General features: G+C 38.0%; 1 protein-coding gene across 6 annotated transcripts in view; it reads left to right on the top strand.

Moving 5' to 3' along the window:
- Window positions 1-14401, top strand: part of RERE (arginine-glutamic acid dipeptide repeats) — a 357676-nt gene that overhangs the window by 125552 nt on the left and 217723 nt on the right. For 4 of the 6 annotated variants that reach the window (XM_036228288.1, XM_036228290.1, XM_036228289.1 and 1 more), the window contains exon 2: window positions 348-816. In XM_036228288.1, the coding sequence (XP_036084181.1) occupies window positions 492-816 (325 nt within the window). In that variant the 5' untranslated portion in view covers window positions 348-491. Of the gene's footprint in view, window positions 1-347; window positions 817-14401 lie in introns of those variants that run through there. The other 2 variants (XM_036228293.1, XM_036228301.1) reach the window with 1 other exon arrangement.

Genomic DNA, 14401 nt, shown 5'->3' with positions numbered 1-14401 from the left:
GTTACTGCCTTTTGTAGACTTGTACCTATTATATGTTTCTACTAGGGCACACTTTTTTCCTTAAAAAGGAGAAAACAGTGTACAGAAGGTATAGTTTATTTTTACCCATAAAGACATTTTTCATTATTGATGTGGTAGCAAATCCTAAGCCATATGCTATCTGAGGTCAAAAACTGTGTGTGTGTGTATAATTTTTTATCACTTGTACTTTCTTTCCTGTGGCTTGTGAGACATTTTTAGGGCTAAGTTGTGAATAAGAGATTCATTTTAAGTAAGAGATTATTTTAAGAAGAAAATATCAGAAAGTGATAAAGTGAAATTAATTTCTCTCTTTTTTTCTCTCATAGCATTTTTAAAACGTTGGGGTTGTTGGAGTGGTTAGATTTTCCCTGGAATTGAGTGAGAAATTCAGAAGACTGAAGCCCAGGCTTACTGTCTACCTTTCACGGAGGCCTAGCCGTGAGAGGACAGAAGAAGGCACGTGGCGAATCATGACAGCTGACAAAGACAAAGACAAAGACAAAGAGAAGGACCGGGACCGAGACCGGGACCGAGAAAGAGATAAAAGAGAGAAAGCACGAGAGAGCGAGAGTTCAAGGCCACGCCGGAGCTGTACCTTGGAAGGAGGGGCCAAAAATTATGCCGAGAGTGATCACAGTGAAGATGAGGACAATGACAACAATAGCGCCACCACAGAGGAATCCACCAAGAAGAACAAAAAGAAACCACCAAAAAAAAAGTCTCGTTATGAAAGGACAGACACCGGCGAGATAACATCCTACATCACTGAGGATGATGTTGTCTACAGACCTGGAGGTGAGGGGCCTTGAACTTGGGTCATTACAGAGTTTGTGGTGGAGAAACAATGCCATTATTTAGTTCCCTCTGCACCTGTTGAGGAAGGTGTGAGACTCAGAGGAGTAGATGGTAGTCTGGGTGGACAGACTCAAGGGAGTTAGGCCTGCTGGCCCACTTTTGGCCAGTGGGTTTATTCACTTCCTGCCTGTGTCTGCCTCGACATGGCCTTCTGTCCTGGTTTGTTGTGCATTTGTCAGTTCTTGTTTTCTCATGTTGCTGCTTCTCGCCCCTCACCATCTGCTCAGTAGTTTTAATCTTTTGACTTCTTTCTTTTTCATCTTTAACACAAATTAGGATGCAGTGATTCTGGTGGGACAAGTAAACCTTGAGGTTTTTGGAAACAGGATGTTTTACATTGGTTCCAGGAGTAACATGCCTGGAGAGGGATTTTAATGGCCTTCAGACCCAGGTTTATTTCCCCCAGCACCTCCTTTTCTAAAGAATTGAGCTTCAGGCTCTCTAATCAAAGGTGATAGGTGAAGCCAACTAAACTGCTTTGTTGTTCAGAATATAGACTAGGTCATTCAGTGTACTGAGATGTATAGCACTATGCAAAGAGAGGCAGATCTAGCTTTCGAATAAGATGACAGGGGACAGTGATTCAGAACCTTTTGAACACCAGCAAAACCCTCCTTTTTCATTTAATATATTTTGTGTATTAAGATACTTTTCTTACAGAAGTCAGTCAAGCTAAAATAATATTGTTTTAATTCTTAGAATGCTGAGGAATGACATGAATTTCATATGAGCTGTAATTAACAGATTAAAAGCCTCCCAGTTTGATGTTTTTCCAAGAAAGGGAGTTAAAGAGATTGTTATGTCATTGACCTGGTGCAGTTCTTTTTTCACTGAGGAGTACTGCACCTATTCTGAACTTCACATAAAGTACCGGATTCCCCTCCCCTCATATAGGAATCAGTTTTTAATTTCAAAAGGAAATCGGTATTAGAACTTACACAGATAAAGTATGCACAATTACAATTTCTCAGTTGATGATTGAGAAGATAGTTAAGTGACAAAATGATAAAAGTTAAGTTGCAGAGAGATTAGAACTTGGCTGCAGAGATCGAGTAGGTTACAGTACTGTCAGTGTCTAACTCAGACTCAGCCACTGAAGAATATCTCATTATAGAGTTACCCCATATTGCTTGTTATGGATCTATTTAGTTCTAGACCACGAGAAAGGAAGAGAATGTGCTAACTCCTTTAGGAATAGATTATAGCATGATAACTTAAAGATCTCATTTGTCACCTTTTCTGTTGATACATAATTCAGCATGGTAATGGGATCATTCGGATCGCTGTCAGGCCAGCTGCCCTGTGCAGTATTGAATGCCAGCCTTTCTCAGGGCAGCGCTACTCCCGTGTCAGTGGTGATACTTTCCTAAAATATACGTAGTCAGATACGTGTGGGAAATGCTGTACATACTGTCCCGCTCTTGAACGATTCGTAATTAATGACTGAGAAGTCCTGCAGTTAAGGAAACCTCTTTAACAATAAAAAACATTGTTAAATATTGCCGTTTTTCCCATTCATGGGACTATAACACCCTGTTTCTTCCAAGTATGTCCTTAAGGAAAACCAGTTTTTAGAAAACTAGTTTGGGAACTATTGCATATTCATATTGCACCTTCAGCTGTAACAGTCCTCAGCTTTTGGGGCATCAGGGACCTGTGCTATGAGAACTAATGCCTGATGATCTGAGGTGGAGCTGGGGCTGTGATGCTGGCGCTGGGGAGCAGCTGCAGAACGGATGAAGCTTTGCTCGCTGGCCCGCTGCTCACCTCTTGTGTGGCCCAGTTCCTAACAGGCCACAGACTGGTACTGGTCTGCAGCCTAGGTGGTAGGAAAGCCTTCCAGCTTGACGTTTAGAAGAATATCTGGAGGAAGGTTGCTAAGGGCTTATTTACAGACCAGTAGGTTCTTAAACTGTTTTGGGAAGAACTGAGAACCGTTGTGAAATGTGAAAAAGAGGTACTTTCTCTGGATGCTAAATATGTATAAAGGATCTGTAGAAACCAAAATGGTTTGAAAATTTTGTGGCATTCAGAGCCTGACCACCTCATGTGAGACACCCCTTGTGCTTGGGTGGGTGATATTGCTGTGGCCTGGGGTTCATACCTTGCCAGGTCTAGTGGTTGTTTAACTTTTTGGTAAGGAGACTGCCTTTGGCCTTCTCAGTGGTTTCTTTTCTTTTGGGGGGATGCATTTGAAGTTAAATAACTTGGTCGCCTTTTCCAAAAAGCTTCTTTCTAAATGGAAGACTGTTAAATATTGCCAATCTTTAGGTTTACCTAAACTGAAGAATTAGAAGTAGGGTACTCTGATTAATTTCCAGATGGGACTTTATTTCTTTTTTTCCCTTTGTCTTTTTTTCTGGTCTTTTTCTTTCTTGGTGCAGAGTATTACAATAACATCTTTTGTTAGCGATGAAAACCATTATCCTCATTCAATTGCAGAGATTCAGTATGCTTAGTTGTATCTTAATGTTTAGATAGGAACTCTATGGGACATCAGAAAGGATTTCTTCAGTGTATTATTATCTGTTGAATAGTAGATCTTTTATGCTCATTTGTTTCTTTCAGATATAAAGCACAGATTAAATTTTTTTTTTCCGGTTTGTACTCTTCTGAATTGGTTTTAATACTCAGATTAAGTGTGAACTACAAGCACCTCCCAAAATGTCATTAACAGTGGGCCCAGCATTAAGTGATACTGCAAGGATAAAAATAGACAATTATATGACTATACTTCCATATCCTAGGGGAATAGGTCTATAATCAGATTATTTGGTCTGAGAAGAATGAGGTTTTATTGACAAATCGAGTATTATTTAGGATTTATCACTAGCTAAGATTTAGCCATATACATATCACAGCCAGCTCCTTTCGACTCAGATTCTTATCTTTGGAGCTGTCTTTGTTTTTGTCCATAGAAGGTCAGCGTAATGGACTTTTAATTAGTTATACTCCCCATGTTACCTTCTGCCTCGGGACCTTTGCACTTGCTGTTAGCTAGTAAACTCCCTCCTTCATACACACACAGACACACTTCCTTAACCCTGTCCTTTCTTCAGCTCTTCCATTCCAGTGTGGTTGCCTTTCCTCTCCCAGGTTACCCACATTTCCTTAATAAATACCATCACGGTGTTATGTATCTTTAAGTGATAACTTAAATACATTTTTTGTTATTATTTTAAGATTAGTATCACCATAAAACAGCAACAGCAACTCAGCGTTTTGCTTTTCACTGTATTCCTGGGATCTGTGACAATAGTGTACACATGGTGTGCATTCCATAATATTTGTTGAATAAATAAATTTCTAAAAACCTTTAAAAAATCAGTCGACTGATTAATGATGTCAGAATTAGAATAATGCTTCTGGAAGTCTATCTTGAATCATTTATTTCCCAATGAATGATTTAACAGACTTGTTCTAAAATAAAAAATAAAACAAAACAAACTTTGCGGGGCTCTATTATATATTGCCCCGTGTCTAATCAAACTTCTTTGTTGTCTATCAACTGTTACTCTACTTTTGAGATGACTGTCACAGTAACAAATTGATTTATTACACAGCCGTTTGCAGCCAGATTTTCCTTTGGGGCTTCTTTAGCATAGCATATTGATTTCTAAAGTTTGCTGTGGGTAGCATATTAATTTCTTTCCACTGTTTTCTTTTTTTTCCCCTAGCTTTAGTACAATATATTTGACAAAAACATTGTGCAATTTAGTGCTTTTATATATGTACATGTTGCAAAATGGTTACAAGTATCCATAAGCTCACATAGTTTTTTCTTACGTAGTAAGAACTTTTAAAATCTTTCTTAACTTTCAAATATACAGTTCAGTACTGCTAATTATAATAACCAAGCTGCATGTTACATCTGCAGAACTATTCATCTTATAACTGGAAGTTTGTATCCTTTGACCACCTTTACTCATTTCTCTCCTTCTGCAACCTCTGATCTGTTTTCTGTTTGGTTTTTTTAGATTCCACCTATAAGTGATATCGTACAGTATTGTCTTTCTCTCTCCGACTTTTTAACTTAGCAAAATGCCCTCAGGATTCACTTATGTTGTTATAAGTGGCAGAATTTCTTTCTTTCTTTTTTTTAATGGCTGAATGATATTCCATTGTACATATAGCACATTTTCTTCATTCATTCATCCCTTGATGGACATTTGTTTTCCTGTCTTGACTATTGTAAATAACAGACGTAGGGATGCAGATACCTCTTTAAGATAGTGATTTCATTTCCTTCAGCTATATACCTAGAGGTGGGACTTCCAGGGTCATGTGATTGTTATATTTTTAGTTTTTTGAGGAACTTTCATAATGTTTTCCATAGTGGCTGTACCAGTTTACACTTTCACCAACGGTGTGTCCACTATTTTCATTTAGATACTATGATTCCTTTATTCCTGATCAGGTAAAACAGTCAAAAAATTAAATTCAAATTATTGAGAGATTTTTTTTATTTTGGGATATCAGTTTTGCTTGCTATTGTGATAAAGAAACATGTTCTTTAAAAAGTGTCTGTTAAGCTAGTTCTTCATTTCTTATATTCTGTTATATCAATTGATAAATTGACTCTCCCGTTTACCCTAGATAATATTCCTAGAATAACAAATCTCTGTCATATACAAGAGGGGAAAAATCAAGATTCAGGATTTTTAAGTTCGTTATCTCCACGTTCCTTCTATATTTATGAACAAAGTATGAAATTTTACATGAAGCTAAATTTTATATATAAAAGACAAAGAACTTTTAAGTTTGTGATTTATGCTATCTTTATCTATTCTCCTTTTTATTTGCAGTTTTTTCTCATTATTGTTAGGAATTGAGGACTTAATTGAAAAAGGACCTTGAAGCTAGAATTGAATATACATTGAACATTGAGGTGTTTATTTCTTTTGATGCCAATGGAATTTAAGCTGGAAAAAATCCAGAGTAAGCAAAATGAAACCCGGGGATCTAGTTTGGATTAAAATGGAACACACACACACACACACACACACAATTAAAGTTAAAAGTGTAGATTGTTTAATAAAGCATAATGTTGAGTTGAATACAAAGGAGTATAATGCTATATAGTTCCTTTTATAGAAAATTTATAAGCAGCCTGAAGGGCACCCTCAGGGGTCTGGTCTTGTTTTGTTTTGTGGTGACAGTGCTGGTTACATGGGTTTGTTTATTTTGTGAGAATTTATCATACTTTGCACTTTTCTGAATGTGTGTTATATACTTCAATGGAAATTTTACTGGAAAAAGTAAAAACCTGATGCGTAATGGGTAATTTTCCTTGGATTCGAGCTCCTATTTAAAGAGGGGAGGGAGTCTCCAGCACGTTAACTTGTTTCCTTATTTAGCTGCTGATGTTTCACTGACAAGTTGGTCTCTGACTTACTAAGAGGCTGAGTTTGGTTTCAAAGTCTTGATTTTCTGAGTAATTGAAAGCTTATCTATGACAATCACCCAGACGAACATTCCCTCTTTAAAATAAAGCAAAACAAAACTCTGACATTTGATGTTTCAGGACAAATTTTTTGGGAAGAGGAATAAAAGCTCATTTGATCCGTAACTTTTTATCCAGATCTCTTAGAATACTTTTTAGTTCAATGTGACATGCATGCAAGTGCAGATGTCTTCTTGAGGCATTCTTATTTTGGGGTGCGGCACAACTTTTTCTTTTTTAAAAAATTTTAATTTTCAATTACAGTTGACATACAATATTTTATTAGGTTCACATGTACAGTGTGTTGATTAGACATTTATATAACTTACAAGGTGATCACCCAGGTAAATCTAGTACCCATCTGGCACCATACGTAGTTATTAAAATATCATGGACTATCTTCCTTATGTTACACTTTACATCCCCATGACCATTTTGTAACTACCAATTTGTACTTCTTAGTCTCTCCCTCTCTTTGACCTGGCCCCCTCACTCTCCTACCGTCTGACAGCCATCAGTTGTGCTCTGCATCTATGAATCTGTTTCTGTTCATTTTTTGTTCATTTTTTTCTTTAGATTCCACATATAAGTGAAATCAAACAGCATTCGTCTTTTTCTGTCTGACTGTACTCAGCGCAGTACCGTCTAGGTCCATCCATGTTGTTGCATTTGGAAAAATTTCAGTTTTCTTTAATGGCTGAATAATATTCCATTGTATGTATGTACCACCTCTTTATCCATTCACCCATTGATGGGCACCAGGTTGCCTCCATTTCTTGGCTATTGTAAATAATGCTGCAGTGAACATATGGATGCACATATCCCTTTGTAGTAGTGTTTTGGTTTCTTAAAATAAATACCCAGAAGTGAGATTACTGAGTCCTTCTTTGTCTCTTGTTATAGCCTTTGTTTAAAAGTCTATTTTGTGTGGTATAAATATTGCTGCTCCAGCTTTTTTAAATTTCCATTTTCATGAAATATCTTTTTCCATTCCTTTACTTTCAATCTGTGTGTGTCTTTCAATCTGAAATGAGTCTCTTGTAAGCAGCATATGAAGGGTCTTGTTTACTTGTCTGTTCAGTCGCCTTGTGTCTTTTGATTGGAGCATTTAATCTACTTATATTTAAAGTAGTTATGTGTAGTTATTACCATTTTTTATTCATATTTGTAATCTTTTTTTTTTTTTTATTCTTCTTAAAGAAGTCTCTTTAACATTTCTTGTAATACTGGCTTGGTGGTGATGGACTCCTTTAGCTTTTTCTTGTCTGGGAAGCTCTTTATCTATTCTTCAACTCTAAATGATCACTTTGCTGGGTATAGTCATCTTGGATATAAGTCCTTGCTTTTTATCACTTTGACTATTTTGTGTCAATCCCTTTTGGCCTGCAGAATTTCTGTTGAGAAATCATTTGACAGTCTTGCGGGAGCTCCCTTGTGAGTAATGAACTGCTTTTCTCATGCAGCTTTTGAGATTCTCTCTTTGTGTTTAACCTGTGGCATTTTAATTAAGATGCATCTTAAGCCCCCTCTTTGGGTTCATCTTGTTTGGGACTCTTGGTGCTTCTTGGGCTTTTATGTCTATTTCCTTCACCAGCAGATTGAGGAAGTTTTCTGTCATTATTTCTTCAAGTATATTTTTAATTCCTTGCTCTGTCTCTTCTCCTCCCGGTACCCCTATAATGCAAATGTTGGTGAACTTGATGTTGTCCCAGAGGTAGGGCACAACTTTTTCTGATGATTGCAAAATTTTTTTTGTATAACAAGGAACATGAATTCCGGCATAAAGAGACCTTTAGGCCTTGCTTGAGTTAAAGTGGTTTGACATGTGTTACAAGTTCATTTGCACTTAATAAACCTGATACTAATCTGCTTAAAGCCTTCCAGTGGATCCCTTTACCAGTGGGATCAAGTCCAAAATCTTCACCGGGCACACGAGACTTTGTGATGTAATTGCATATCTGCACAGTTATCTTTTAGACTTTACTTTTATTTGGGAGGGAGCACAGTGAGACAGTGTATTAGTTTGCTGGGGCCGATATAACAAAATACTACAAACTGAGTGGCTTAAACAAGAGAAATATATTGTCTCATTCTATAGGATAGAAGTTCCAGATCAAGGTGTTGGCAGGGCCATGCTCCTGTGAAGGCACTAGGAAAGGATCAGTCTGTTCTAAGCCTCTACTAGCTTCTGGCAGTTCTTCGACTTGTGCTAGCATAACTGCAGTATTACATGGCATTCTCTTTATGTGTCTGCCTCTGCATCCAAATTTCTCCTTTTTGTAACGACACCAATCATAATTGGATTAGGGCCTACCCTACTTTATAGTGGATAACTGCCCACCTCATTGTAACTAATTATGTCTGCAGTGACCCTTTTTCTATGTGAGGTCACATTTAGGTGCTAGGGGTTAGTATTTCAATATATGAATTTTGGGAGGATGGAGTTCAACCCATAACAAAGGGGTAAATAGACTTCATTGCTGGGTATACGCGGTCACCAAGTTTTAGTGACCACTTTGGCTCTCTTAGTTCTGTGTCCCCGGAACAGTTGTGAAAATGTATTTTTTATTTTTAATCACAGTATCATGTACTTTCAGTTGTGGATTACATTAGTTTTTATTTTTTCTGTTTCTATTGAAATCTCATTTTATCCTTTTTCTAGCCCCAAGAAATGTTTGCCTTTGTACATATTAGGAAGTTATTAGGCATATGTAAAAAAAATTAGCACATAAAAAGTTATTATTTTGTCTCTTCGAAGGCTAAAGAAATGAGAAACTGATGTTCTAATGTTATTCTAACCAAAAAAAGGGAAAGCAATAGAAATTTGACTAATTAACCATATTATTTTTTGAATTCGTAAAGAAAGGGTCCTTAAGTGTAGTGAAATATGTACGCCGGACAGACACCTGCTGCTCCAGGGGTTGGCCACAGATCAGCATCTCATGAGAGTTGGTCACAAATGTAGAATCTCAGGTTCTGCCCCAGACCTACTGAATCAGAATTTTTGTTTTCATAAGATTCCCAGGTAATTTAAATACATATTAAAGCTTGAGCGTCACTGATCGCATGGAGTGCTTCCCAGTCTTTTTCAAGTTAATACACAAATAGAAAATGAGAGCATGCCTTGAGGGCTATGAGGATCAGCATCCTCACACACCTGTCACTTATTTATGGCAGACTGGGATTTAGGCACATCTAAAAAAAGGAAAAGGAAGGTGTGCTTTTAAAGGGAAAAGGGAGACAGGCTTTCATGGTTTGAGGTTTTGATGTGATATACAGCACATATAGTTAAGAGGAACAGAGGCAGCTGTACAATTAAATTTTGACCAGTCAATTGGGAAAAATTTGTATCTTCTGAAGTGCCTCATTGCAGAGGGAACTGTGCATCGGGTGTAAATAGACAGGAGGGAGTGAGGGAGTTGTCCCCGTGGATGGTAAGTAACCACTGTTTCCGAAGCAGCTGCTCTTTTCCAGGACCGGGCTTGCTTTACACGTGTTGTTGCTAGTCCTTGAAAAAAGTCCCTGCACAGCCTAGACGTTATTCCAGTTACACAGATGAGGAAATGAAGGCTCAGAGGTCAGAGTCACACGGTCTGTTTGTAAGATGATGATGTGGGCCTGTGAGAGTTGGTGAAAGCCAAGAATGGATGGATATTTGAATAAAATACTGAAGATAATACAAAAACAAACCTGTGTTGAAAGAAAATGAAGGATAGGCCTATTTCTTAGAAAACGGAAATGTTATAATTACAGTCAACCCTTGAACAAGGTTGGGATTAGTGGCACCTACATAGTCAAAAAATCTGCATATAACTTTTGACTCTCTAAAATTTAACTATTAATAACTTACTGTTGTCCAGAAGCCTTACCGATAACACAGTCAGGTAACACATATTTTGTGTGTTATATGCTGCATTCTTAGAATAAAGTAAGCCAGAGGAAAGAAATGTTATTAAGAAAATCATAAGGAAAATACACTTGCTGTATTTATTGAAAAAAGTCCATGCATAAGTGGACCTGTGCAGTTCAAATCCATGTTGTTCAAGGGTCAGCTGTACTTTTTTCTTTCTTTTTCTACTCCTAAAATTAGTTACATCTTGTCTGCTTTTGAAAATGGTTTCTCTCTCACACAGGTTGATTGTTAAAAAGGTAAATGCAGAGCAAATTACAGGAAGCGAGCTGAGCGGGAGAGGTAAATTGTTCTAGAATATTTAGGCTAATGCTGATTACTAGATTTGAACCTTAACTCAGCAGCTGAAAGGGAAATACATAGTTTTTGTGATCTAATAAAAATGAACATATTGTATTTATTAAAGGTTTTTGAATGCAAGTTGGAGAACATTGGCCACATTACACAGAAAATATAATTTGTTGGTAGGGTAACTCACAGAACGGATAAGCACTTGCCTGGGTCAAAGGCAGTGCTGATTATTGGTCAGCAGGAACTACTGATCATTCCATCTGGGCAATGCTGCTGGAATGGGTGCCATTCAGCATTTTCTCGTCCTCTGCTGTCACACAGCTCGTGTCATAGTCCCAGAAGAGTAAATTCAGTAGGCCAGGCTTGAATTGCATGTCTATATCTTGGATAAACAAAGACAGAAACCATGATTCATTGCATCCTCTAAAACTGCACATGGTAGGGCTAAGATAATTCCCCACAATGAAATTAGGGACTTTTTTAGTAGGCGAAATGGATGAGAAAAGGCCAGGAAAACACATGTTCACTGTATACCACTTTATCAGGAGAGTCACGGTATAGCATTAGATTCAGTGAGTACTTGTGACAACATATGAATATTTATAAATAGTTTGTTTTGCTATATGTGTGATAGGTAAACAGAGGAATGATATCAATGGAATGTACAATTTGTGCTCCTTTGCATGGAACTTTTCCTAGGAAGAGGAAGGAGCATGCAAAGAGGGAGAGTTATATAATTCCATGGTTTAATGTATTTTAGCAGAAAAGGAAAAAGTAGGTGAGAATAAACCTTCAATTTGGCTGTTGCACTGGCAAGAGTCTTTTCATCTCTATTTAAAATGAAATGAAAAAACGAGCACCCGCGCCCTTGGGGTTTGCTCTCCACAGAGCTGCACACCACCCACACTCTTTGACTGACAGTTTGTCTTACCTGCTGTGCTCACGTTCACAAAAGCCCCATATTAACCTGTATTGTTCTGGTGCCTTCAAGCCAGCATCTTTGTTTTTATGAATTTTAAATACTCCCCGAGGTAGTCTTCAGCCACTCTGGGGTGCCAGCCTGGGCTATCTTATTTCTTGAGGTGTAATTATTGATTGTTCAAAAAATAGTAATATGATTTCAGTGTTGCATAGAAGCCCTTATATTTTTAGTGAATATTTTTGCTCAACATGAGGTTTTTCTCAGCAACGTATCTACATAAGAAAGAGTGAACCACAAGGTATTGTAAAACTGTGTATTCCAAAAGAGACAGGAGTGTTTTATATGCAGCTGTTCAGAAATCACCCTGGATAATATGATGGCAAGAACACGTTAGGTGGTAATCGTGTGAGGGTATTGTTCTGAGGAATTAATCGTCGCTTTCTGGCAATCTACTCATCTCAGTTTCCTGGATTCCGCTCTTCCACTTCTTAGCCATGCAGTCCCCGACTCCAGAAATCATTTGACCCTACTGAGGACATCCAGCCCCTGGGCCTCTCCACCTTTCCCAGTCCCTAACCCCTTGATATTCACACCTGGTTTAAATACCTTTTGGGAGCTGGGCGCAAAACACCAGTACAGAGCAGTTGACTTAAAGGGCTTTCTTGGGAAGGGTCCTTAGAGCTGATATTTATGTGTAAAAAAGACTTTCTGAAGTTCAAATCCAGAGTTTGCTTTGGTTTAAAACGTTGATATTCAGTTTGTTAAAGTTATAAATTGGAAGATACTTTTTTTCCAGTTCAATGTGCAAATCTTATCTTTTTTATAAATTAAATTTTAACAATCATTCTTAAGGGATTTTTGAATTGGTCTTGTTTATAAAGTAGTTACTATATTCAGCATTTAGGTTTGCTTATTAGAGAAAACAATTTAATATTTGATTCGCTTTTAAGGGATCTAGAACTACAAAGCTTCCCAATTATTTAAGTCTTCTTACATGAATGCAGCGAACCTGAATAAACGCCTTAGATAGCTCAGCGCTGTGCACAGACCCACCTGGGCCTCAGTCTCGACCGAGCGCCGGCTTTCGCTCCACGCACACAGGCGGCGTAGCACTGTCTAGTCACTTTCTCCCCCGGTGGACGGTGTGGCTGGGCGACGGCAGGAGGCAGCTGTGCGTCTCTGTTTCTTCTCCAGTAAGTGAGGATGAGAGTATTTAACGCAAGGATGTAATGGGAATTGGGTGAGTACGAACAAACGCATACATGAGGAGGGAGTGCTTTAGAAAGGACCAGGCAAATAGCAGAGTCTGAAGCGTTACTTTTTAAAATTGGAATTACAAGCCTGTTGTTCTAAGCCAAACTCTTTTAACTACAAAAAGAAGGAAAATATCAAGTATATCCTGATTTTTAAAATTAAATCCCCAAATGTTAATGCATTTTTGACTCTCAAATCCTTTTTTTATACTTAATTCTAAATCTTCATAGGGATAAAGGTGCATGTCATTTTAAGGAGATGAACACCACGCCAGTTAATTGGGGTTACTTAATATATAATCCTCCTAGGTTAAAAAGATACGTACCTAGTAAAGGAAAATATTAATAGTCACTAACTCTCCATCTTCAAAACTCCAAAGAGATGGCATGTGATCCCACATTATTTAATTGACTAGTCACAGGAGTCTACAACTGTCTCATAGTTGACGGACACCCCACCTCTCCCACCCCCCAAACATTTGTTTCGGGTTTGGCTCTAAAGACTTGAACCTGATGGGATCCCAAGAGAATGTGTGCTTCCTCTCTAAAGACGAAGGTCTTTGACCCTGTTAGGGTCTTTTGTTCTTTCATTTTCTTAGGATTATGTGATCCTTATGGATATTTAAAATGTTCAGTAGAATGCTTGCCTGGCTATGGTGACAGCTCATGAAATTATTCTGTGACACTGGTGTAGGCTATGGCAAAACTTTTCTTAGGGGGCTGTTTTATCTATGCAAATGACCAAAACTATCTCTATATAGTGTGGAAAACCCACAGAATTCCTGGGTAAGGAATTTTGAGAGCAGATAGCACTGTGCCCTCAAACGTCCGTGGGCTAATGGTAACGTGGCTCCTGTTGAATGGAGCAGGCCCTGGGCCGTTGAGGACTGCAGTCTGGCAGGTCAGTTGTGATGCAGTCCCAGGTGTGTACTTTTACGTATCTGAATCTGAACAACACCTGCCTCTTGCTATGGGGTCAGTTTCCCCAGAGTTGACAGCTTTTCTTGGGGTTGGTTTTGGTAACCAAGTGTAGTCATTGTTCCTTTAGATCCTCTCTGGAGTATCGTCGTAAACACAGCCTGCATGTGCCTAGTGCACTAAAGCATTCTATAAAGGCTAAACAAGGCAGGATGCAGGATTAATCAAGAAGCCCCGTCATACTCAGTATTTTGATAAAAAGACTTAGAAGCCCTGTTTTGTTTTATTTTATTTTTTAATTGTTGGTTTGTATCTTGGCCTGTTCATACTCTGTTCTCAGATAACAGATACCTCTTCCACTTTTCATGTTATTTTTGTTCCCTCTGTCAAGTTCCAAACATTGTGTTCACACAAGGAAAGGTATAAGAACAATGGTTAAGGAAGAATGAATGATAAGGAAGTCCAAATTAGATCAACAAATAGAAGAGATCATCTACATGGCAGATGCATTTTTCTCCTGTTTCATGTGATCAAGGCTGAATGTAGTATGTTTGAAAGCAGCACTCTGATTGACAGTGGTTTTTCTTGGGCACAGGTATGGGAATATTTGCCATTCCTTATCTTGATTCACAAAATTTAGCCCAAATATAGTATGTGACAAAGAACTTGGAGATGTGACTGTAGAGGCACTCTGTTGTCCTTGTGAAGGTATTGGTTAACAGATTTATTTTGTGTACTTCAGGCCAGTATGCTTGGTAATAACCACTAGAAAAATTCTTGAGCATTTT

Source organism: Rousettus aegyptiacus, unplaced genomic scaffold (assembly GCF_014176215.1).
Source record: "Rousettus aegyptiacus isolate mRouAeg1 unplaced genomic scaffold, mRouAeg1.p scaffold_m13_p_1, whole genome shotgun sequence".
In the NCBI taxonomy this organism is placed as follows: Eukaryota; Metazoa; Chordata; class Mammalia; order Chiroptera; family Pteropodidae; genus Rousettus; species Rousettus aegyptiacus.
The sequence above is the reverse complement of the archived record's forward strand: the minus strand, read 5'-3'. Positions and strand labels throughout refer to the sequence as shown.